General features: G+C 55.9%; 9 protein-coding genes across 9 annotated transcripts; 3 read left to right on the top strand and 6 right to left on the bottom strand.

The window, feature by feature from the left end:
• Positions 1-162: 162 nt before the first annotated feature.
• Positions 163-927, top strand: SLS55_010438 (uncharacterized protein; the record flags this gene model as incomplete). Its single annotated transcript, XM_066781820.1, has 1 exon — positions 163-927. One exon carries the CDS (start codon positions 163-165, stop codon positions 925-927), a length of 765 nt encoding a protein of 254 aa, XP_066628103.1.
• Positions 928-2,823: 1,896 nt separating this feature from the next.
• On the bottom strand, positions 2,824-5,129 carry SLS55_010437 (uncharacterized protein; the record flags this gene model as incomplete). The annotated part of the gene is made up of 3 exons (XM_066781819.1): positions 2,824-3,171; positions 3,239-4,911; positions 5,054-5,129. The coding sequence occupies 3 exons, from the start codon at positions 5,127-5,129 to the stop codon at positions 2,824-2,826; spliced, it is 2,097 nt and encodes a 698-aa protein (XP_066628102.1).
• Positions 5,130-6,326: 1,197 nt separating this feature from the next.
• Positions 6,327-7,725, top strand: SLS55_010436 (uncharacterized protein; the record flags this gene model as incomplete). The annotated part of the gene is made up of 3 exons (XM_066781818.1): positions 6,327-6,462; positions 6,522-7,064; positions 7,118-7,725. 3 exons carry the CDS (start codon positions 6,327-6,329, stop codon positions 7,723-7,725), a joined length of 1,287 nt encoding a protein of 428 aa, XP_066628101.1.
• A 1,766-nt stretch (positions 7,726-9,491) lies between these two features.
• Positions 9,492-10,072, bottom strand: SLS55_010435 (uncharacterized protein; the record flags this gene model as incomplete). The annotated part of the gene is made up of 2 exons (XM_066781817.1): positions 9,492-9,500; positions 9,563-10,072. 2 exons carry the CDS (start codon positions 10,070-10,072, stop codon positions 9,492-9,494), a joined length of 519 nt encoding a protein of 172 aa, XP_066628100.1.
• A 3,444-nt stretch (positions 10,073-13,516) lies between these two features.
• Positions 13,517-14,263, top strand: SLS55_010434 (uncharacterized protein; the record flags this gene model as incomplete). The annotated part of the gene is made up of 2 exons (XM_066781816.1): positions 13,517-13,520; positions 13,917-14,263. The coding sequence occupies 2 exons, from the start codon at positions 13,517-13,519 to the stop codon at positions 14,261-14,263; spliced, it is 351 nt and encodes a 116-aa protein (XP_066628099.1).
• A 243-nt stretch (positions 14,264-14,506) lies between these two features.
• SLS55_010433 (uncharacterized protein) lies at positions 14,507-16,163 on the bottom strand (the record flags this gene model as incomplete). Its single annotated transcript, XM_066781815.1, has 4 exons — positions 14,507-14,669; positions 14,727-14,890; positions 14,947-15,476; positions 15,524-16,163. 4 exons carry the CDS (start codon positions 16,161-16,163, stop codon positions 14,507-14,509), a joined length of 1,497 nt encoding a protein of 498 aa, XP_066628098.1.
• A 1,730-nt stretch (positions 16,164-17,893) lies between these two features.
• Positions 17,894-20,308, bottom strand: SLS55_010432 (uncharacterized protein; the record flags this gene model as incomplete). Its single annotated transcript, XM_066781814.1, has 1 exon — positions 17,894-20,308. One exon carries the CDS (start codon positions 20,306-20,308, stop codon positions 17,894-17,896), a length of 2,415 nt encoding a protein of 804 aa, XP_066628097.1.
• Positions 20,309-21,787: 1,479 nt separating this feature from the next.
• SLS55_010431 (uncharacterized protein) lies at positions 21,788-22,136 on the bottom strand (the record flags this gene model as incomplete). The annotated part of the gene is made up of 2 exons (XM_066781813.1): positions 21,788-22,025; positions 22,132-22,136. The coding sequence occupies 2 exons, from the start codon at positions 22,134-22,136 to the stop codon at positions 21,788-21,790; spliced, it is 243 nt and encodes an 80-aa protein (XP_066628096.1).
• A 266-nt stretch (positions 22,137-22,402) lies between these two features.
• On the bottom strand, positions 22,403-23,662 carry SLS55_010430 (uncharacterized protein; the record flags this gene model as incomplete). Its single annotated transcript, XM_066781812.1, has 4 exons — positions 22,403-22,437; positions 22,533-22,640; positions 23,055-23,137; positions 23,280-23,662. 4 exons carry the CDS (start codon positions 23,660-23,662, stop codon positions 22,403-22,405), a joined length of 609 nt encoding a protein of 202 aa, XP_066628095.1.
• Between the last annotated feature and the right edge of the window lie 502 nt (positions 23,663-24,164).

The raw sequence follows: 24,164 nt of genomic DNA, 5'->3' as shown, positions 1-24,164 counted from the left end.
CACGTCCACCGACCAATCACCACGTCGCAAGAAGGCGTCATACTTGACTGCATACGTGTCCAGCTGATTGCTTACCTCAACCTCTCCCCAGTCCATCCACGACCCCTCCGCCAGCCGACCACACCCACCCCCCCGATCCGGCGCGGTAGAAAAAAAAGAAAAATGGTCTCCCTCGTCGCCTTCGACCTCGACGGCACGCTCGCCGAGAGCAAGCAACCGCTGCAGGACAGCATGGGCACCGCGCTCTCCTCTCTCCTCTCCGTCGCCCACGTCGCCATCATCTCAGGCGGGGACTGGGCGCAGTTCGAAGCGCAAGTAGCGTCGCGGCTGCCCCCCTCCGCCGACCTCTCCAAGCTCTGGCTGCTGCCGACGACGGGCACCAAGCTGTACACTTACTCGGGCAGCGCGTGGCGAAGCGTCTACGCCGAGCTCTTCAGCGACGCGCAGCGCGCCGCCATCGTCGCCGCGTTCGAGGACTCGCTCGCGGCGACGGGTTTCGCGCCCGAGCGGACGTGGGGCGCGCGCATCGAGGACCGCGGCAGCCAGATCACGTTTTCGGCGCTCGGCCAGCATGCGCCGGTGCGCGCGAAGGAGGCGTGGGATCCCGACTTCGCCAAGCGCCGGGTGATCCAGCGGGACTTGCGCGAGAGGTTGCCTGGGTTGTCGATTAATATGGGTGGTGCTACGAGTATTGATGTTACGCGCGAGGGCGTCGATAAGGCGTATGGCTTGAAGAAGCTGCGCGATGCGAGCGGCGTGCCGCTTGAGCGGATGATGTTTATTGGCGATGCTATCTTTCCTGGCGGCAATGATTATCCCGCTAAGGAGCTGGGGTTGGAGACGGTGCGGGTTAAGGATCCGGATGGTACGCTTGCTGCTATCGCGGCTATTGTGGCTTGTCTTCAGGTGGCTAAGAGTGTATCTTGAGTTGCGGGCGGCACGGAGAGGGAGCGTGGAGAGATTTCTTGGGGTGGGTTTAGGAGCTGTGGGAGGCCGGGGTGACAAGCATTATTTAATGTTTCAATCATGGTGCTCCATGTTTAGCAAGTAGATACATGGGATCTGGAGTTTGGGGATACATTGAAATGCAAAAGCCACAAGCATTGGAAAAGGAATAGCTTCGCGAAACTTACTGCTACTAATGTTCAACTTAAAGTACGATGAGAGGTGGCTCAAAAGCGAAGAGCATCTTGTAGACCGACCCGACTAGACAGCCTACTATTATCTCAGACGGGCTGTCCGTTCGCCAAACCCATGAAACGACACCGGCCGGTCAGGCCAAAGCGTGCAACATTATCTCGGATCAGGCTCCGGACCTATATCCGGCCGTATGTATTTATTGCATGTCAGTCGGGAAGTCGGACCGTCAGATGACCCGGAGCGGTTCTCGGACCTTCCTCGTGGTAGTTCATGTCAATGCGATGGCTGTCGATCGTGCAAAGAAGACGCCGCATTTGAAAGACTCTCTCCACAGTTGGTGATAGCAAGACGAAACTCCTAACTTAGGCGAGACTTAGCTGTTTTGTTCCTTGGTGATAACTCTTCGTGACCTTCCCAAAGGCATGGTGGGGCTCGTATTCTTTCCGAGGTGAAACACACTACAGCTGGGATCTATCCCGTGTCTGGAGTACGTCGCTCCGAGCTTCCATTCCAAGAAATAGATGGCCAGACGTGACCCCGCATCGAAAATCAAATGGCGTGAGGAGAGAAAACGTGACGAAGCTTATCCAGCAGTTTAGTCAAAGCTTTTCATGGGGTATTTAATCCGCCATATGCTCTGAGGCTTTATCATGGCCGTAACCTGCTCACCACTGTCTTCTTCCAAACAAGCAAAATGAGATTCCAACTCCTTTCCGTTTTCGCCGTCATTGGCCTCGCTTCGGCGTTATGCTCCCTCGATGTATACCCAGAAACTTCAATCAACATCCCGTGTACGAATGAACAGGTATGTAGTGGTCGGTTGCCGGTGTGCGGGAGAAGCTAATTGTCATAGGGCCAATCGGGATATTTGAAAAACTGTGACACGCCTGATGAAGGCTGTGATCATGCTAATGGCAGTACCTCCGGCATCGTAAGTGTGGAAAGTTACCTGAATTGATACGAGTAGGAGTACTAACTGGATTTCGCCTTGCAGACGTACTGTGTAAGTTTACGATGCGCTTTATGGGTGTATCAGGTACACGCTGACCTTTCGAAACAGTGCGCTTCTTAATGTCGAGATTGATACAAAGGCACCCAGAGTTCAAAGAAGCAGCTGGTGAGACAATACGAACATTCTGGGTGCTTGGTGTCAAGAGAGGAAAACCTACCAGTCGAACATCATTGCTTCAAGCTCAGGAAGCCGTCACCAATACGGGTTGTTTATCGTCCTCTTCATTGCCTACTCAACAACACCCTCGTTATGTACACCCCATGCATGTTGCCATTCACCAGCCGTGGGTTGTTCATGTATATAAGAAACTGCCGTAGCACAATGTTAACAACATCAGTACGCAGACGGTCGGGGCTCCAGGACAAAGTCAACTCAAGAGGATGAAGTTATTACACTCGGTACTCACTCCAGAGTGGCAAACCGAAAGCGCGGCGGAGATAACGAAGGCAGTGACTGATATATGAGCTCAGCCAGCGAAAGCTACTGCACCAAGCTAAGGGGTTTGCCTGTAAAGCCAAAATGCCGTTCTTGCTTTGGTCGAATGCCGCAGAGGATAGGGGACTCAGACATGGGTTGCAGCACTTGGAATTGCCTGTATTTAGGAGGAAACATTATGGCAATGCAGCAAAAAATAAAAATATTGTTTTATAGTAGATTGGAATTAACCGTCGTCAAGGTGAATCGTAAGGAGAGCCGTCCCTCATAATGTAGACCTCGCAAACGAGGACGACACAACCAACAGTCATGGCGATAGCAATAATGGGAAGATTTACGCTCGCGAAGTCGAGACTCCGGGCGTGGATATGTTTCCTGGCCAGGATGTCCCGCCACAGAAGGCCGGCCAGTGAGGCGCTAAAGGAGGCACTGAAAGCCCCGTAGTTGACGCCTAGCGCCATGCTATACACCGTCGCCCAGAATGTCCGATTGCTGATGGGAACGCCGCTCACGCGGTGGATCTCTTGCCACGCCTGGATGACGCGGGACAGCAAGATCGTGGTCCCAATGTTCGTGCCCGCAAACTGAAAGCCTGTTAGCTCATCATGCTCACCAACTCGCTGGAATCGAAAAAAAAAAAAAAACACTCACGTTGCAGAGAATCACCGAGAGGAAGCCCATGCCGCCAACGCTACCGACTGTTCCTGTCTTGTCCACCCAATGGTCCCACCCGTAAGCGAAGACGGGGACCCAGCCCTTGGTAACCAAGGCTTGGACAAGGACGAACATGGAGAAGGCAAAGGGCACAAGTGCAAATGGGAGGTGCGACACTACGGCTGTGGCGGTGGGAAACGTCTCCTGCGACCACGTATACGCAGACGCAGCGACGGAGACGAACGTTCGCGGTCTGCTCGCCTCTTCGGCCTCTCGACGCCTAATCTCCTCCAAGACTTTAATGTGGAGGTCCGTCTTCCGTTTCTCCTCATCCGTCTCCCCGCTCGAGGGCGTGCTTAGCAGCTCGCCCGGTGAATATTTAGAGTTCGTGGTGGCCGATTCCTGCTTCTCCCCCGGCACCCCGCACACGCCAGTGGACGGGCGGTCGTTCTGCGCCTCACCAGCCTCCCGCACGAGTATCCCAAGACCGTTGTCTACCTCTTCGATGCGATCGTCACCCCCAGCAACGCGGACCAGGGTCGGCAGGTGATTTGCTTCGGGCGAATACATTCCAACCCTCCTTGGGCCCTCTTGCTCCGCGCCCACCCGCTCGACCTCCTCATCCCTGATCTCCCTCTCGACGCGCGCATATTCCACCTCCCCGCGGCCCTCCCGCGCGATCCTCCTTGTGTCCGCGCGATACCACCAGCCGAAGCCTACGTCCCAGCCGAACATAACGAACGCCGCGGGCAGCGTGACCCAGAAAACGGGATGCTTCCCGCTGCGAGCGCTCGCGGCGTCCAGGGTCAGCAGCGTGACGAGCGTGGCGGCCATGACGACGGCGCCGAAGGCGGCGCCGCCCTTGTCCAGGAACGGGTTCATGATCTCCTCGAGCGACAGCAGCTTGCCCGTGTCGTCGTTGGCGAGGATGGCGTCATCGTCGTCGGCCGTGGCGCCCTTGGCGTGGGGGATGTTGGGGTTGACGGGGGTCTTGCGGCGGGCGCTTTCGGGGAGCTCGTGCATCTTGATGGAGGTCGGGATGAGGTCTTCGTCGGCGAAGAGGATGTAGAGGAGGAAGGGGAAGAGCACGATGGCGGTGATGACGACGGGGACGATCATGTTGGCCGTGTACTCGATGAACTTGATGTCGAAGGCGCCCGCGAGCACGAGGTTGGTTGGGTTTGATGACACGAGGATGGCGGAGGCGATGTTGGCGAGGGCGAATTGCGTGAAGATCCAGGCGCGCGGGTGCTTGATGTTGCTGGAGACGCGCGTCATGTAGGCCAGGAAGGCGGTGCCGGACAGGATGATGGGGTCGTTGCCGATGAAGCCGGCCAGGCCGAAGAAGAAGGTGTACAGGTAGAAGAAGAGCCGGTGGCCGACGTCGCCGCCCCATTGCAGCACCTTGAATGCCAGGTACCTGATCAGCCCGGAGGCGTCGATTGAGATGGCGATGTATGCCAGCGATAAGAAGAAAAGCATGATATCGATGGGAGAGATGTTGTCCGCCCCGATGGTCCCGTCGTGAACTTCTTGGCGCCCAATGGCCAAGATGGCGAGCAGAAAGAGATCTGCTATCAACGGGGCGGTTACGAAGTTGAGGTGGAGCCGCAGTCGCACAAAGTACTTGGATTGCCCATTGTCACGGTCAGAGCGGTCCTGCCTGGGCGCTATCACTCGCAAAGCCCCAAGCGCATCGAGAACAGCGACCGCGAATACGCGAGGTACGTATACGGGGACGTGAAAAGGAAAAAGAACAATTATGTCTGGAGAGTTAATTACATGGCATTTCCCCAGGCCCATTAGACTCACTAGTAGCGCAGAAAACAATAAGGGTGACGATTGATCGCCAGTTTTTGATCTGGCTGGTGTCGAGGTCTTCGGCCATGATTGCGACCACAGAAAGGGCGAGGGAACTGGAAACACTCTGGAAAGACGGCTGCAATCGCCACTTAAGGCTGCAGAATGCAGGGGTGGGCTACATACTTTTTATGCCCAGGAGGAATGGCGGTGAGGAATGCGGTGCCCTGTCACGCCGTAAGATGCCGTCGAATGGCCTCGTCGCCTTGTTGCACGCGCTGTAGCTTAAGGCGCACCGGTGACTCTTGGCCTCACTGCCCAGACGTGCTTTGAGTGTGTGACGGACTGCTGCGCCCGCTTACTGGTCGCAGTCAGCACTAGTTGGGGGCTACGTGTTCATCGATGTGCTGTGTAATCCTCTGCAGCGAGTGTAATTTGCTACGGCGTTCCGGCAAAGGTGTTGGGCGGGCTGCGGGGCTACGTCACAGCTCCGTCAGTCATGCAGACAACTTTATCCATTTACCCTTTATGCTTATTCCTAGCCAGCCCAAGCCTCGCACTTGCAGAAAAGCGTTGCCTGGGTCTACAGCAAAGCTTAAAACCGTTTCCTGAACAGCTGAGAAGTGATGAGCGCAGCACGCGACCAACATCTCGAATAGGCATGGGTCCTGACAACCCATTTTGTGCGACTCTCTCAGCCTCATCAGCATGGTTTGCTTCCCGGCGAGGCCGCCCTGATGCCTACTTCAGTCTGACACGTAATCCTACTTTTCCCCGCCCTCTTCTTCACGGCACCGACCCACTGTTCCGAGAACAATCCAACCGGCCTTTTCACCCCTGCAACAGCTGATAAGCGTGCATTAGCCCTCCGTTCTCTCCACTTTATCTCTTTCTCTAGAGACGAACAAGTGGTTATGCCAGCGATCCCTGTCGTTGATCGAAGCGCGGCTACATCTACTTCGAATGCCAACAGCCATCCCTTGCAGGTCGTATGTGCCTGGCCGGTATCAGGCCAGTACGGGCCGGGATCCAGAGTCTTGTACGTTCGCCCCTGAAGTCCAAGCGCTCGGGTTGACGGTTTGTTCAGGTACTATGTCCTTGTAGCAGCCTGCGTGTTTGCTCGCAAGGCAGACTGGCTCAAGAAGGTTTCCTTGGCAGCTGCATTGCTCTTCCCGGCCGTCGCTGCCATCCACGGCATCGTGCTCGCAGCAGTACATGTTGATGGTAGGTTCATAAACCCATACGTCTTCGTAGCTGACACCTATGTGCCCCAGGTGCTGTTGATATGGACGTCTACGGAGCCTTTCAGCTTTGCTCAATAGGCATTCTGGCCGCTCAGGTCACGGCTAGGAAGTCTCGGACCTACTTCAATGCTCCCGGCCGCAACACAATCTTCTTGTGGACCGGCCTCATCTTCGCTGGTGAGCAACGTCCTGATTGGCTCTATCAAGCCCTGACCCTGACATGGCTCTCCCTAAAGGCCTACTGAGCTTGACCGTCGAGTTTTGCCGGATAAAAACGTGGCACTGCACGCACGACGACTCTGGAAACCCCATCTCCTCCAACGCAGCCGCATTTCCCTACACTGCGGACCCCAAGTGCAACCTTACCTGCTCCACGGATAAAGGCCCGTACTCCCCCTTACGACGCGGCTCAGCAAACAACATCTACGTGATCCCCGCCCCGGATCACTTCACCTTCGGCACTGCCATGCTGCTTGCGGCTGCGTGCTGTATCCCTGCCATCCTCTCTCTCATGGCCATGTGGAACAAGATCCTCAAGCTCGACTGGAACATGCGCTTCGGCCGCAGAAACGAAGACCGAGACGACAACGAGCAGATTGACGGCACAAACGGCGTTACCATCAAGAAGATGAAGCTAATCAACGACGTCGTCAAGGGGCTCCTGGGAACCGTGGAGATTCTCGTTTTCGGCGGCGCAGTGCTCGCCATCATCATTTTCGGCGAGAGGAACCTCTGGAGTTCCCAAGTAAACTACATGACCGAACCCATAGCCAGCATCGGTAAGTGGTCGTCCTTGCTCGCGGACTGCCGGAGATGACCAACACGTCTGTAGGCCAGTGGGCACCCATTGTCGGCACCGGCCTTGCCGCGATAGGCTCACTCTACCTCCTCCTTGCAAAAGACGTAAAGCAGGAATCCGGCTCAGACGCTTCCACACACGACGACAACGCGTCGCAGGACGTTGTCCGGCCCCCCTCTCGCTCCGTCGATGTTCGGCCGCAGTCTTCTGACGAACCAAACGGTCGGCGATACAGCCAAGCCACCACCGTCGAGGGCCACCGACGCAAAGTGACCCGGGCGCTGATGTCGCTCGGCAACTACTTCGGCACCGTCGACTACTCGACCTTCGACGACTCCGAGTTCCGGCGCGGCGACGCGAGCGAGTACCCGCAGGTGCCTGGCGAGGAGAACCGCAACCCGGCGCTGCCCCGCATCAAGTTGCAGTACAGCTCGCACCAGGACGGAGGAGGTGGGAGCAGCGTCGCGCCTACGCCGTCGAGAGCGGCAAGCATTTCCGACAGACAAGGCACCGAGCAGCGTGGTTCGGCTGCTTCGCCTCAGAGACCTGACATACACGTTGGTGCTGAGTCGCCGTGTGCGGGTTCGACTGGAGATACGCGCTTGCTCGAGGTCCCGCTGCAGGTGCATCATGCTTCGTAATCCGTTTTTCTCCATCGCCTCTATCTTCACTTGACGTCCTTGACAAGGGGAGATGCCGGGAGATCTTCATAAAGGATAAGAGGGGACTTACCATCTGAGGTTCCTATGTTGGCCAAGCAACACTTTCCTTTGTTTTCTTGAGCGCCTGCTTTCTCGTCATTTCGTTTTTGTCGGCTGCGGTGAGTAGAGCTGATATTTGGCCTGTGTGTAAGAGAGCTTGACGCCAAGTCAACCCACCCTGTGTAATTTGAAGCCTGGGCGCAGGAGTCGGCGTTATATTTGTAAAATTAGCTGTACGGCCGTCAAGAAAGCCAAGAAAGATACCCTATGAGTCTATGCTGTTTAGAATAAATCGCCAAGCACATTAATCACTGAGTGCCTTTTTCTGTTGCTAGTGCTTTCACGCCAGATGCATTTATCTACTCATTTACGAGACTATTGCTTGTAATTCCACCAATACTGCCGATCTACTTTCAATAAGTTCCTAATGGATTCATCAGTGGGGCTTGGTATCCCGCATACAGAGACCAAGCAGCAATCAGCCTTTGAAACAATATGATATCGCCATGTTAACAGCACAATATTAAGAGCTAAATTTCCAACAAGGGTCAATAATTATAGATAACAACAGCGACAAACCCATCATCCATTAGTCACCCAGCTAAGTGCTTTCTTCTGATGCCCCAGTACGTACAGTAAGCTCGACAGACCGCACACGTTGAACCTCCATCCGAAATCTTTGGCGGATGAGTCGTGTATACCACCAGCCCAGGTAGCAGCACAAGGCCATGAATCCCGTTGCAGCCGACCCCATGATGATCCAGTTCCCACTAGAGTTTCTCTGCTCACTCGTGTCTGATGCCACGTTGATCTTGCCTTCAGATCGTATGTGCAGCCAGTGCTCCGCGTTGACGTAACAGATGCAATTCCGAAAGACGCCGACTATCTGCATGAGCGTCCCTCCAATAGCAGACACAAAGGAAATGAACCCAAGGCAAGACTTAAGAGCAGCCATCAAGTAGAACTTCCAACCGTTCTTGGCCAATGGGACTGCTCGAGGGGCATTGTGCTGGAGTCCGGTTTCGATAACCGCTCCGACCGCGAGGAGAATTTGGGAGAGTGCATAGACCATGAATGTCAGAGAGCGGCATCCTAAGCCAATTGGTGGTGTTCCGTAGGCGACGGCCCCGCCGGCAAATGCTGGAAGTGAGATGAGGAGGAACGTCGGCAGCGTGATGTAGAGTGTCCATTCCCAAACACTGATGTTGAAGTGTTGTCTGCAATGGCTGTTACCGTTCCACTTGCTGCAAGCCTTTATCCATTGCATCTTGTTTTGGCCCCGGTTCCACATGTACGCGGTGAAGAAACGGGTCTCGTTTGTATTTCCCCATCCCGTCCACTTGCAGTGTCTTCTTCTTGATGATGCGTCGGGTGGATTGCCGAGAATTGCTGTGGCTGTACTTGGGTTGTTGCTGGCGAGGAGGCAGCCGGAAATGATGGCGACGTGAGGAATGATCATCCACTCTACTCCAAAAGCCAGAGATATGGCGGCGTCCTGGTCGCTTGGATCGTTGCGCAGATCAAGTATCGTATAGACGAACGCCCCCAAATAGAAAAGGACAGGGGCTCCCACAATCGAGCCGAAGCTCATCTGTGAGCCCATAATATCTCGCAATTTCTCTTGTCTTTCGTGTTGTGTTGCTTTCGAAAGTACGCTCGTAAGCTCCTCCAAGGGGTGGTCTTTTTGCCTGTGTAGCAGATTGGCATTATCGGATCTTGTAGATTCAGTGTCGGAATGGCGGCCCATATCGTGCTCCAGGAGTATGTTGCCACATACCACAGTGACCAGAAACTCTAGACAACCTTTGTCGGCGTGTCCTTGCTCCTGGTTCTCGAGCCAGCTCAAAACGCGATGGTCAAGAAGGCCTTCGTACAGTCCTGAAATCATCATCGGTGCGGCCCAGATGATTATGGCACCGATCCATAACGTTGTGTCGATTAGAAGTAAGACTACAGCCCATAGCTGTCTGAACAGGGAGATGGGTATGTGTTTCCATGACTGATTGAAACGACCAATGAAGTCAAAGTCGACTTGCTTCGCCCGAGGTATGGTCATGCTGAAGATGACAGAGGGCAAGATGAACTGGACTATAGGCGCCGCCCACTGTCCAGGCTCTTTCGGTTTCGAGAGGCCGATACCAGGGCATTCCTTCATGCAGAAGCTGAAACCGATGAAGGCGCTCGGTGACGGTGTCTTTGATGGGTCGTAGGTCTGCGCGCAGTTCAAATTGGGCGGTACAGGATCCAGAATACCGGACTTTTGCTTTCCGATTGCACAACAGGACATTTGGTTGTATGCGAGAGTCGTTCCGGCCAAGAAGAAAAAGGACAATGGAAATAGTAGTGGTTGACGCCACAAGCGCAAACGATAATAGTCTTCCATTTCTCTGATCGCGACCTGCTGACGTTGAGTTCCGGGAGTTGATGAAGATACTTCCAATAGCAACGGGGCGCCAGGTAGATAGACTACTTATACCTCGCCTTTGATCGTAGGGCATCCGACTGTAGGCATCTGACGCCTAGAAAAGGCGACTGAGCGGGTGCGTATTTTTTCTTTTCTTTTTCGTGTTTTCGTGGGATTTTGTGGCCTGCAACGAGACAATATCCTGTCTGTAGGCAATGCGAATATGCCAGAGGTTCCCTTCTCCTTGTCCGCGGCTTGCATTTCAGCTCTGCCTTCCGCCAATCGGGACCTCTCTGACGATGGCTTTCTCAGTGGCAGTGCAGGTCGGATGAAACGGTGGTATCCCTCAGCCTTACAGGGGTCGCATCAGCGTAAGGCCCTGGCTGAGCCGCGCGTTTGCCTTCTCCCGTGCAACCAATATACGCCATAATATCAAAATAAACAAGACCATAAGAGACCGTGACATCACATGTGTATGGGTACACCATTTTTAACGCTCTGACCCCTGCTTCGGGGACGCCACCAGATAACGCAAATCCCGGCAGCAAGCCGAATGCTGACGCCACCGTGCAACACAAAGCCCAAAATACCTCCCACAGAATGCGCCACTAGATAAGACAAGACCCAGAGAAATTTTACGTACGAGCATACGGACGCTCTCAAGCCTCTTACCCAGATCCTTCTCTGCCTTCGTCGGTCGCAACCATTCCGCCACACTGGGCGTGCCCGGACTAACATCCATCTTGACCGGTTCCACTGACAGCTAACCTGCACTTTCGGTATACCCATCCATCCCCCTTGCTGCACCGATGAATCTACATAGCCATCGCCTTTGTGGGGGAAGAGCCGCTGGAGTCTCGCGAACAGTAACTAAAAACCAGATTTATCCGATGTCAACGGTCACCATGAAGACAACCATCATGCGCCTCCAGTCTACGGGCTGTGAGAAGGTATGCGCGCATTCCGGACCTGTCTCTCCTGACGCATTCGTCGCGAGCTAATATTGCTACCGATGCGCCGCTGGAGACGTGCAGGAACAGGCGTGGAGAAGCGTAAGGTCGGGGCCGGAGCGGTAACGCTGATAGGAAAGTCGATCTGCAACTCGCCACGCTATCAGCTAGTCTCTCGGGCGGGGCATTGCAGAATTCCAGAGCCAGACGCCACCGAACCCAGACATCTCACACGGTACCTTTGAATTGCGGCAGTCTTCCTCGTCCCCAGACCCCCTCCCCGCAAGCTTTGATATCGGCAGCAGCGATGACAGCCACTGAGATGCACAGGATCGCTGTCAAATGACGACAAACGATTAAGAAGCCGCTGCCTGCTCGACACGATTCCTAAGAAAATTAAGCCCTTTTAAATTCACAAACGCGAGTTGCTCACGGCGACGAATCATTGTAGGCACAAGTGTTGGCTTATCATATTACCGGTTGCGCGATCCACACTTTACAGCCGCTGGAGGCGGCAAGACTAGCATAGTAGCCGTATTCTTGAGGTGCGTGAGAATTTTCCTGCAACGAAAGCAGCCGCTGCAATCACGAAGGCTTGGGCGAGAGAAAACGAGAGCCCCCTCGTTCGTTCTGTTAAAATCCTTGCCCGTCTCACTTCCTGTCCTGGAACGTCGTCACCAGACGCTGGAAGTATCTGCTGAATGGTACAGTGGGCTGGGCCGCAGGCAGCTGCCATGGATTCCGGTGGAACCAGCACATGCTGCAGTGTAGAGCGGGCAAGGACCTTCTCGTCTTTGTCCAATGCCTCCACAAAGCCTGAGGACACATATTTCTTGCTTTCAAAATGCGTCTCAAAACCCTTCTTTTCGACTGTTCCGAGTAAGCTACCCGTCGTGACGCCTTCCCGCTGTGCGTCGGCCGAATATATTTTCCAGGCCACGACTTCAGTAGCCCCATTCCAGCTCATGTAAAAATGGGCCGGTTCACCCTTAGCCCGTGCGTAAAGGTACAGGTCCGGTACAGTGTTTGGGCAACCTCGCCATGGAGCTTTGAGCACCCGGTAAACGTGTGCTTCCACGTCGACGAAAGCTACATCCAAGATGCGTTCACCATCGGATGTGAATTCGCTGAACTCGGCGACTTGCCCCCAGCTCACGAACGTGTTGCCGTTTGGCAACGTTTGTACTGTACCTTGATGGCGGGCGAGGCCGCCCTGAAGTGGGAGCCATTCGTGCACCAATCGGGCGACGGCGGGAAAAGTGGAGTGGTCAATCGTGATCTCCATCGCGGCGGAGACATTTCGGGTCTGCGTGATGCCATTCCAACCGTTGTTGAAGAATGAGATACGTAACTTGTCCCCTTCCTCTGAAAGGATCCGAGCGTCGTGCTGGGCAGAGAAGCTGAAGTCTGCAAGATGAATCGAGGAGTTGTGTCCGCCCATCCGCCAGAGAATTGAGCCGTCCTTTGGAGAAATCCGGTAGATGCAATCTGTATGCCGCGCAGATACCAAATAGTCTCCGTTCGAGAACTTATCTACAGAGTTTATGTGGCTGCAAATTCCGTCAAGTATTGGTCATGAAGGGGATCTGCTTACTTACAAGTAATCAAACGCAACGAATGAAGATCGACCGCCACCTGCTGCGGTATCGGGGCTTATGGAGGTTTCCAGCAGAGGCACATGATCCCAGGCTCTCCACTCGAAGAGCACTTCTCCGTTCTCCAGATCGATTTCCTGGAAGACGCTGTCCAATATCCAACCAAGGCCCTGCGTGATGCCATAAGCGGACAGATCGCCCTGCACCGGCTGAAAGCTTGCGATGATTGCTTTGGAGCCTCCATCGAGAAGGCTAAACTCATGGAAGTCTAAAGAAGTTCCTGGCGTCTCTGCTTCGATGGTTCGAACTGGCCGGTACGCGTCGTCCAGGAGGAGGATTTGTCCTTGGCCGCGGCCTCGGTCCGATCCACCTCGAACAACCGAGAGGATATGGGAGCCATTCGCTAGCTGGTGTCGTTTCAAGTTGAAGTAGCCCATCTTGGCGAGACTGGGCTGGTAGCCTGACCAGACTAACTGCTTTGGTTCGGATTAGCGAGTAGCGTCATCCCATCTAACCAAAACATACCCCTTTTCTATCGTAGATGTAGGGCGCACACTGGCAGGCCCCTCCCCATGTTGAAAAGAGCAAGGAATCAACCGTTGACGTTTGTACTTCGTCCAAACGAATGTCCAATCTTGGTACAAACAGGTCCGGTCTCTGCTTAACTGGTCAGTCTGCTCTTAGAGCTGGGCCGGGGGTACGGTTTCCTTACTGAAAGATAAGATGTGCATTCTGGAAATGCGGAAGCCAGTGATTCCGTCACCAGAAAGGTGAACGTCAAAATGGGTAAAGAAACCACCCACATCTTGGATACCATTGTGTGTCCAAGATTTAGTCAGGCCGGAACCTATAAAAGATCCTTTGTACGGCATCCTACCGGCCAGTGCGAGACTAAGCACGCACACGAGTCAATCATTCCTTAGCGATCATGGGCTAACGATTCAAGTCTACAACGAAGTGAGAGCCTTGGCGCACGCAAGTCGTGTTCCAGTACTCTCAGTCCCTCTTGGCGAGGAATACTCATTTAGCTAATGATTCAAGCCTACAGTGCGTGTCGCGCCGCCTCGCGGTCCGGAGATATCCATGAATCATCGCGTAGCTTTGGTACATATATATAAGTTCTGCCTCTCAGATTACCTGCGCTTGATTCCTTCTTTCAATTTGTCAACGACTCCAGCACAGAATACCAACCGACAAATCCCGATTACTACATCAACATGCGCTTCTCAAATACCGCCACCCTCGCCCTCGCCCTTCTGCTCGGCACCGCCATCGCCGCGCCCATCGCAGCAGACAGCGAAGGAGCCCACCTCGACTACATCTACACACAAAAGAAGGGTGCCGCTAAGAGAGCCGATGCGCCGGCCGGGGATGTCCACCTCGACTACATTTATACGCAGAAGAAATATGAGAAGCGAGACGAGCCGCTGCACCCCGACTACATTTACACGCAGAAGAAGGATCAGAAGCGGGGGGAGACGGATCGTCTTGTAGACGTGCTTGCTGTCGAGGGCGGCCCACGGAACTAAGCTATCCTTAAGTCAATGGCCTCATAAATACAAATCAAAGACCAATCAGCAGATTTGGTAAACCGTAAGGTTACCTAGAAGCAACACTTGGTAGCTGTTACTGCTATCTACCAACGCTTCCTACTGCTTTGTTCATAAAAATCATTCACCCAGCATCTCCCAGAAGTGCCAAAAAGGTGACGAGAGATGCCCTTTGTTCACGATCTTCAACGCAGTGATCGACGGCCTTTCCTTTCCGGATAGCTACTTTCTTTCAGCCAGACGAATCAATAGCTTTCCTCCGCTAGGCCCAGCACTAAACAGGTCGTACATCCTCATATCCTCCTCTCGCATAGACTCGTCCACTTCTGCGTTAAAGCGTAGGAAGAAAGCCGCCACAAGCTTGTTCAGCTCCATCTTCGCAAGGCTGCAGCATTCACTACTTCCCGTCTCTCTGGAGTGTCTTGAGTAGTGCGTAACTTACTTGATCCCGATGCAAGCCCTTGGTCCAACTGAAAAAGGCGTAAACGCTTCTCTCCGAAGCTCATCACCCCCCTCCTTAAGCCAACGCTCCGGGAAGGAGTTGTCTGGATTGGGGAAAGCGGTGGGGTCGCGGAGTACCGTGTAGTTCTGCGAGCCGACAATCGTCTATGGCGGAGCGGCTTTAGTGAACATTCCCCTTCACACGATCAAAATCAACTTACCCCTTTCGGGACCGACACACCCGCAACCACGGTGTCCCTCAGCGCTTTCCGTGGCTTGGTGGCGATGATAGTGGGATAGCACCTCAGCGTCTCGTTAACAACAGCCTGCAGATACGGCAGCTTCGCACACTCGACCGCCGGCGGCACAAGACGCCTGCCACCATCCGCAAACGCCGCCTCCAGCTCGTCCCGTAACCTCGCCATCACCGCCAGCCTCCGCAGCACAGCCCACAGCACATACACAAACGTATTCGCCGTCGTGCCGCTCCCCCCAAACAAGCCGCCCATGCACTCCTCGGCCACCTCGCCATCGCTCAGCTCGCGTCCCATAAACGCATCGCTCTTCCCACCCAACACATGCCGCAAGAACGGCGTCCGCGTCCCCTCCGCCCGACACCGCCGCACGACGACGACGCAGTACGCCTTCCACGCGCGCACGTCGCGGAAATACCCGCCGACGCGGCCGGGCACGTACGGGCCCCATCGCTCGAGCGCGCGGGGGACGAGCTCCTTGTCGCGCGAACGACGGCCTTCCACGAGCGCAGGCAGCCGACGACCCAGTGCTCGCGCGCGCGACGCGCCACGCAGCCCGGGTCGGCGTCGAACATGAGGTGGTAGACGACATCGAAGCCGAGCCAGTGCGCCCACGGCACGGCGTCGACGACGACCTCCATTCGCGACCAGTGGTCCAGCATGGCGGCGATCTTGGCGGCCACGTGCGGCTCGAACTCGAGCATGGTGGCGTGCGAGAAGCCGCGCTGCAGCAGCTTGCGGCGCTGGCGGTGCGCGGCCGCGTCGCGGAAGCTGAAGAGGTGGTCTGAGTGGTAGATGCGCTTGGCGCGGTAGAAGGAGGCTTCTTTGGCGAAGACGGCGGCGGCGGCGGCGTCGCTACTCGCGTATATCTGCTTGGTCGCGGCCGGCGAGGCGAAGGAGAGCTCGTTGGGCCCGATGCGGACGACGCCGCCGTGCGTTTGGTGCGCGGCGTGGATGCGGTGCGATTTGGTGCCGTGCAGGTTGCCGATGCGGCTCCAGAGGCGCGAGATGCGTGCGAGGAAGGGCCCCGGGATGTTGCGGAGCGGGTGGAAGAAGATGTTGTACGTGCAGGTGACCAGGAGGTATGTTATGGCTGTGAGCGTGAGGAGGAAGAGCGTGGTTCCGAGGGAGATGGCATCTTGGGGCTTCGCTGACTGAATGGCTGACAGTATGGACGAATGCATGAGGATGGTGATGATATCGGCTTGTTCTGATCACGATGGAGCTTGGCATTGTCCTCGGTCTGATATAGGTAGCCAGTTCCGAGACTTCGGGTGCCAGTGTGCGGGGTAGGGGCGTTAGCCGATACCCTTGGTAGCTTGCTGCGGGGCCGCGAACACTATTGTCCAGTGAAAGGCATTACAACTTCCGGGCTGACATCCACCTGTCAGTCTCCTCGTTTGCCCAAGCTCATGCCCGGAGTCCCGTCGTGTCCGCACCGGCGTAGGGCGGCGAATCCTGACTTTCGCACATTTAATACCAATGCCCACATAGTACTCCTTTGTTTGTAGGTTGTCCCTGCGCAGCTACCGAGGGTCACCCAACTTTATTTTTACGTAACTGATCTCGCGGAGACTGCACCGAGTATGCTCGAATGTGTGGTTTGGGCTGCAGGATCTCGGGACCCCGCAGTGAAGGAAAATCAACCAAAGAACTGGCTATTCCGCAAAGACTGCGGGTTCCGGAATGCTCCGAATGGGGCCCCAAAAACCTGAACTCCGCTTGCAGGGATGTGTGCGCATGCAACTGTCTTGGACCGATGCACACCATGGCGCTGATGGATTTCGCGGAGTCATGCCAAGCAAAGCATAGCCTGGCTGCTTGCGGCAGTGTAGAGCGAGCATGCGGACACGATTTTTCTTTTCCAACGACAGCTAACATGATCCATTTTCTCATCCACAATGATACCATGACCCGTTTTGGGATTCTTGCGAGTCATTGTGATCGCCTTCAGCGCATACTCGGAATGCCCCTCGAGAGCTGCGTCTACCCTTCATACAACCTCCATGACCAAGGCCGTTCTGTGCTGCTGGCATCGTGCACATGGGCGCAGGACGACAAACGCATCCGGTGACTTGTTGGCGCGCCTGCGAATGAAGATCAGCTGATTGAGCTGGTCATGTGAAGCCTCGCTCTCCTGCATTCCAAGTTTGCCAGGTGCGGCGGCCAGCACGAAAGCAGGTATGAGTACATGTAAAGCTAGCAAAATCCCCCCTGTCCGCCATCTGCATGAGACAGACTACTATGCCAGCAATCCCGCTACAGTGACAGACGATTAGGTAAAAGCTGAACAATTGCTCGATGGGTGTGAGCTGGTTTTCTATGTCTAGACGGATACAAAACCCCACGACGCTTTCACTTTCAATGATGAGTTTGGATAAAGGATAAATGTGTTCGATCTTGTTACAGTCCAATACGGAGGCCATTCAACGTGCCAAAACTGACTGTTCTCTTCCGGTAATGTCAAATTCGCCGAATTGCCTTTGAAGAGTTACCTTTGTTATCAACCATCTACGTTGCTTTGGCCACTTCCCGTTATCGCCATCTGTCGGCAGCTCGAGAACACCCTGCCTGAGGCGGTGTCTGAGCGCCTTTGGTGTGTACACTGAGAATTTGGGACATGCAAGCAGGGATCCTTCGGCATACCTGGAGTGGCTACTGTTTGAGATCAATTGGTAACTTATTCATATACGCTCCAAGAAACTTCTCGTAGCCCCGCTCCTTCACATCTCCATCTTCAGATGGAAGTTCATTTACGCAGATGAACGTGTATGGATGGGAAAAACGTCATACATTATTATTACCATCACTTCAAACCTCTACATACTACAAATAGACGGATCCCCAAGGGGACTCGGCGAAGGACAGCCCCCAAACTTTTTTCCCGCCCCCAACCACCATTTCCACCCCACGTTTACGCAACAGAGCCATCAGCACCGAACTCGGTGCAGCTGTGCCAGCCCTGCTTCGTGCAGCACTCGACACGATCATGCAGCGTCTTCACCGACGACGCCGAGCCATCAGCATTCGTAACGACCCTGTACTGCGCGCCGGTATCGATCTTCGTCCCATACGCCTCCATCCGGGTAACGCTGTCTCCCTTCTGCACATAGACGTCCGCGCGATCGCCCCACGGCGCGTCCTGCGTGACATCAAAGTACTTGTAGTACACGACGTTCTCCTCATCCTCGCGGAACTCCATGGTCACATGCGTGCTCTGGTGCCCCCACCCAACCGTCGCCGCGTACCACGCAAACGCCAACCGCCGCGACCCGACGGGCCCGCTCACGCGGTAAAACACGCCGTGCGCGGCGCCCGGGTAGATGTAGATGCCGCCGCCGAGGTCGGAATACGCGTGCAGCGCGACGTCGCCGAACGACACGTAGCCGTCCGTGCCGACGCTGACGACGCTCGCGCTCGTCCCGAACGCTTTCACGCTGAACGGCAGCTGCGCCGTGAACGACTCGCCGTAGTGCGCGCCCGACGGGTTGCCGGCGGGTGCGCCGGCGGCGCCGTCCCACGCGCCGGCGAGCGGCGTCCACGCGAAGAGGCCGGGGAGCTGCGTCGGCAGCGTGCAGGAGCCGACGGTGGCGGCGGCGGTGGCGGCGACGGTGGTGGTGAGGAGGGGCGCGGTGGACGTTGCGGTCAGGGTTGATGTGCCCGTGGCGACGCGCGAGCACGCGGCGGAGATCTTGGCGGAGGCCCAGGCGGAGATGGAGGCGGGGGTGGCGATCGCCGCGGCGGCGGAGGAGCGCTTGGCGAGCGCGGCGGAGGTGGAGAGGGTGTCGTTGGACGGGATGGTGGCGGCGACGATGGTGGTGAGGATGGCGACCGAGTCCGTCGCGAGCGAGGCCACGGTCGTGTAGTCGGTGGCGGTCGCGAGGACGGTGGTGGCGTTGTCGGTGGCCGCGTCCTGGCGCTTCCAGACGGCGGCGCCGGTGACGGTGCCCGCGACGGTGGTGGTGGTGGTGGCGACGGTGGTGAGCTTGGTGGTGAAGCCGCTGGGGGTGATGACGGCCGTGGTCGTCGTCACCGGCGCGCTGTAGGCGAGGTACGAGGTGCAGAAGTCGCCGCCTTTGCTCTGGAGATAGGAAAGGTCGGCGTCGCACACGGGCTGCAGCGACGACTTGGAGTAGAAGTAGCTGTAGCTATAGGTGTATTTGGCGCCAATGGAATCATCGTATGAGGCCGTATTGACGGCGTACTCCTTGCCCCAGGCCGAGGTGTACATGGTGCACATCTGGCCCTGGACGTAGGAGCCGGTCGAGTTGGTCATGGTGAGCAGGTAGGTGCCGAAAGCAGCACAGAAGGGAGTGTATCCGCTGGAAGGCGGGTGGGCAATGTTATACTCGGTCTGGGAGTCGCAAGCGGCGGCGCAGAGAGTAGGATCAAAGGGCGTGTTCTGGAAGAGCTTATAACCCATGTAGGTCCAGGTACCAGCGCAATCCCTCAGGGGAGCGTTGAGAGCAGCGTTATCCAGGCTAAGCGGGTCAGTCCAGCCGGCAACGGGGCCACCAACCTCGTAGGAGGTGTAGGCGTTGGAGCCAGCAATCCCGACGTGGAAATCGGCGCGCCATTGGCCATAGTTGTTGGCGGTCGTGGTATCCAGAGCACTGCCCCAGAACGAACACTTGATGTTCGCGAAGGCCTCAGGGTCCCTGCAGCCATCGACATCACCCGGCTCGACGGTAGGGTCACGCTCGAAGTAGATGTTGAAGGCGAGACAGCCGTCCTTGTCCGAGCAGGTCTTGGCACAGGCGTTGACGTCGTATCCAGTCTCGAGGACAGTGTAGCCCATGTAGGCATAAGCGCTATTGGCACCATCCTGGTTCTTGAAGTTCTGGAAGTAGCCGGCGGGCGTGGGCGCGGCGTTCGCAACAGACGCAATGATCGAGTCGGCTTTGAACGACTCGTAGGTCGAGACGTCGACGTTGTAGTAGTTGGAGATGGTCGCCTGAGGAGCACAGGCGGTGCGCTTCTCAACGTCACGCTTGGCGGCAGTGGCGGTGGCGGTGGCAGTGGCCGAGGCAGAAGCTCCGTCATCGCCGTCGGCGTTGATGGCGACGGACGTCACGGCCGGGAAAACAGAGAGAGGAGTCTCGCTCTGCTCAGCCTTGATGGCGGCAATGGCGGTGGCGGTGGCATAGGGAATGTCCTGCGAGGAAGCGCCTTCGACGGTCGAGTAGGTCGGGACGGCGGCGCTCCTTAGGAAGGCGAGGTCGAGGGCATCCGGGGTGGGGTTGACATCGGCCGGAAGATCGGTAGAGACGGTGGTGGACTGGGAAGCACCCAGCGCGGCGAGCGCAGGAAGAACAATGAGGGACCGCATGATCAAAAGAGTGAGATCAGTGGAATTCTTGCTGCTGGCTGGATGGTGGTGTCCCTGTTGCGCCTCTTCACTACTTATACACCCAACACATGGAAGACTTCACGGCACTGCCGAAAGCCTCGCGGCGATGCCGACAGCGCTGGGCTGGTGTTCAAGCCATTTCGAAGCCATAGTCAAGCCATGGTTGGGTTGCTTGTCCGGATGTGTGGTGTAGGCGGCTGCCCGCTCGGCGGCAAAAGCCGGTGCTCGAGTCTGGATGCGAGGCTGAGGGGTTGAGGGGTGGGATTCCCATTCAAGGACATGGCCAAAAGATGGAGCCCGGTCCGATGCCGCATCCCAAAGTGGAGGACTAGCATCGTGGGCGAACGCATGGCTAGCTGGCATGGCGGTAGGCTAGCCGGTTCGGGCAACGTTGGCGCCAGCTGCGGTCTTCTCCCCTGCGCCACTACGTTGCGCTAGCCACAACGGCCAGTCGGGAGCCGCTAAGCTTGCGGAACTGCCGGCGCTTATCGCGAGCTCTAAGCCCCTTTTTCCGTCTTCGCCGTGAATCGGAATATCACCTTCGCTACCGACTCGGCTGGTACCGCTGTCAATCTTAACATCCCCATGGAGCCGATCGGCAGACCGAACACCCCGCCATCAACCTCGCTCTTCCTTTTCGCATTCGTAAAATTCTTACAGCGTTTCTACGAAGGATGAAGGATTGAAGAGATGACGTGGACGCGCGGCTGTGGCATCCACAACTCCATTTCACCGAAGCCACACGCATTCCACACGCAAGCCACACACAAGCCACAGCCCGAACAATCGATTTTTTTTCTCCGTACCATTCTACTTTAATCTCCTTAATTTCCTCCACGGTTTCGCCCACAATCCACTATCCATCCGCCTATCGTGTTCCTGGCCGCTAGTGATGGTAACGAGATAGCAATGGGTACAGGCGAGCCATGGCGGGCGTGATGCGTAGTTCGTCTCTGTCCGCCTCGTGCTCGCGATTGATCCTCCATTGGAGTGCTCAGTGTAGCTTGGTTCTCCCATTTAATCTCGTTTGTCTTCTCGTTCTTCTCGATTGGCCCACCCTCCTCCCAGTGCCCTCTGGTCTCTTCACAGCATTTGTCCACTGGCTCGCTGGCAATGTCGAGGTGTCTACATCATTGTAAGCGTAGAAATCACGAGCCGGTAGCTCCAAAGGTGGTTCTGTTCTAGCATTCTTGATCGCTCCATGGCTCCTGGGTACACGCTACGCTATGCATGTCGTGTATCCATAAAGTTCGACAATTCTTGGCCATGCTGCTCAAATCACGTCCCTCGTGACAAACCCCCGCCTTCTAGCTGATGGTTTACCCGGGGGATGAGCTCGTATTTCCCCTCCGGACGGCTCATCGGCGCTCTCGGGTGCTTAATTCCTCTGCCAGCGCTGAAGGTGTGATGAGTGCCACCAAATACCATTGCTCTTCATTGGGCTAAAGTTGAAATAAATCAGGCCGCAATGGTGCCACCGTACCCTACTATTTGATCAGTGTACACGACGATGACTAAGATTTTGTGCTCCAGCTTCGTGAAATCCAACGCGACAGAGTTTTCTCCAGTCTTCTGTACATTGATCAGGGCTCCCCTTGTGTCGTTGCCGAATGCCAGGTAGTAGGTGTTGTTCGACTGGATCTGGTAAGTAGTGGGAGTCCGGTTGCCGCCGGGCCGTAACAACTCAACACGACACCTACAGCGTCCGCGCCACCTCCGCGCAACTCCACCCATCCTTCCCCTCCTTCAGCAACTCAAAATGCTCTCCCGCCCCCCACGCCGCAATTGTCTCGTCCGCCCACGGCATCGGCGGGGTGCTCTTCCACATCAGCCTGATGGCGGCAGTGTCTACACCTTCCGAGCCCTCGCACCCCTTCCCTAAAACGTACAACTCGAGCACCATACCTTCCAAATAGTCGCGGCCTACGAGCATTTCAAGCGAAAACGCCTGGAGCCGGGGCATGTGGTGTACGGCTCTTCCCGCAGCCGCGAGGATTTGGTTCGGGGGTTCTTCTATGCCGGGCGACCCGCGCAAGGCGCTCCTGAGGGATCGTGGGGCTCGATGCCGAGTCATCACGACGCGTCCTTGTTCTTCATGTTCCAGCGGCCTTGCATACCAGTTGCCTGTTCGCATTGTGCCGTGCTCGTCAGCAATCGGCGAAGCGGGTTTGGGAGGGCAGCTTGTGGTGATGTATATGCTTACCGTGGGGGTCTATCGGCGCGAACTTGAGGTAGTATTCTTCCAGGAGCGGCCAGTTGGGTAGCTGGGCCGCGTCAGGCTCGTCCAGGCTGGGCCAGAAGAGAGTGGGTGCTATGCATATATCAGTGAGCTCTATGGAGCGCAGACACGTTGATAGATTCCTTAAGCCTGAACAGTGGCGGCCAAATGGGGATGAGACGCAGGAAAGCCGGTTCGCATGCCAGTTGGACATGTAGTTGTAAGTGCCGCTGAAGGCAGTAAGGGTGTGGGGAAGACTGTTGATCACTGTATCCAATTCTAAGAGATAGCGTTAGCGTGGTCTTCTAAGCCAGGTGAGGTGGTCGACACCTTCGCGATATTCGTTCCAGACTGCTAGATCAGTTGCTTGGGTGTCGTGCATGTGAATCGTGCAATCCCTAAGTCCTTTCAACGAGGTTAGGATGTTTAATAAAGATGGCGGCCACAGACGCGTCTCGCGGGGCACGTCCAATCCGCTTATGCACCGCAGGCGCGGGAGCGGAGTACCCAGTAAATTCATGTACTGGAACTCCTCGTCGTAGTAAGGATAAACAGAATGATCTGATGCTACGTAGACAGATTTCAAATCGCTGTATATCAGCTTTCCGGGCGCCTCGTGCGCCTCGTGGGCGACGGCGATGAGTCGAAGCTCGAGTGAGCGGATTAGATGATCTGGGAGCGTCGGCCAGTCCTTCAATACCCCCCCAGAAATGCTGAATCGATGCAGAGAACGTTTGATCGTTGGCTTTTCGACCTTGTTCCGTCATTGCCTTGTTCGAATCCAGTTCCGACTGTGTGCTTGCGTAGTAGACGATGCGGCGGGGGATCTGGCGGCGGCGGGGAGCATCTCGGCTCATCATCTGCTTAAAGCGTGTTGTCGTGATGGGACCGCCGCGCAGGGACTCGGGAATGTTGTCGTCAAAGACATGGAGGGTCTGGAAAGTCTCGCGTTCGGCGGCAAAGTTCCATGCTCTGCTGAGGGTTGCAAAAGCCGAGAACTTGGTCGGCTGCTGGGGGCGTCGCGAGTAGCGACGGCTTCGCACATGCTGCTGGGCTTCCAGCAGCTTCAGCTGTTTCAAGATTAGGAAAACGATGTCGTATGGGAGATCTGGCATTTTTGTGATCCTGAGTGGTGTGGATCAGAAAATTCCGGGGAGCGGCGAAGCGACTAAATGCAAGCGAAATGCATCACGTGCCGTTGCGGACCATGGGTCGACGTCATGCGCCGGCAACTGGTGCCCTGAGCAGTGTGTTGAGCAATACCCACGACATGAAGTGGCGGCGGCGACAAGTGGAGAGCGAGCACGTTGCCAGGATGCCTCTGACTGCGCAGGAGAATAGTCGCAGTGGAGCAGTCGTTGGAGTGGAGCACATTGTCGGAAAAGCTGATTCACGCGGATACCGGCTTCTTGCCTCAGGCTAGCGGAGTTTCTGTACTAGGCTAAACAGGGTAAGCATGGCGCCAATGCGCCAGGCAGCAGCGCCCCGCGCCATAGATAGCCATCCATCCCTCGCGCAACCCACCAGTAGCAACCTTCTCCATGGACCCTCAGTTGTGCCCAGCATGCACCAAAGCGATTCAAAGAATCTCATCTCAGGACCAATCCGGCTTTGTAG

This window comes from Diplodia seriata, assembly GCF_021436955.1.
Source record: "Diplodia seriata strain FDS-637 chromosome Unknown scaffold_12, whole genome shotgun sequence".
Lineage (NCBI taxonomy): Eukaryota > Fungi > Ascomycota > Dothideomycetes > Botryosphaeriales > Botryosphaeriaceae > Diplodia > Diplodia seriata.
The sequence above is the reverse complement of the archived record's forward strand: the minus strand, read 5'-3'. Positions and strand labels throughout refer to the sequence as shown.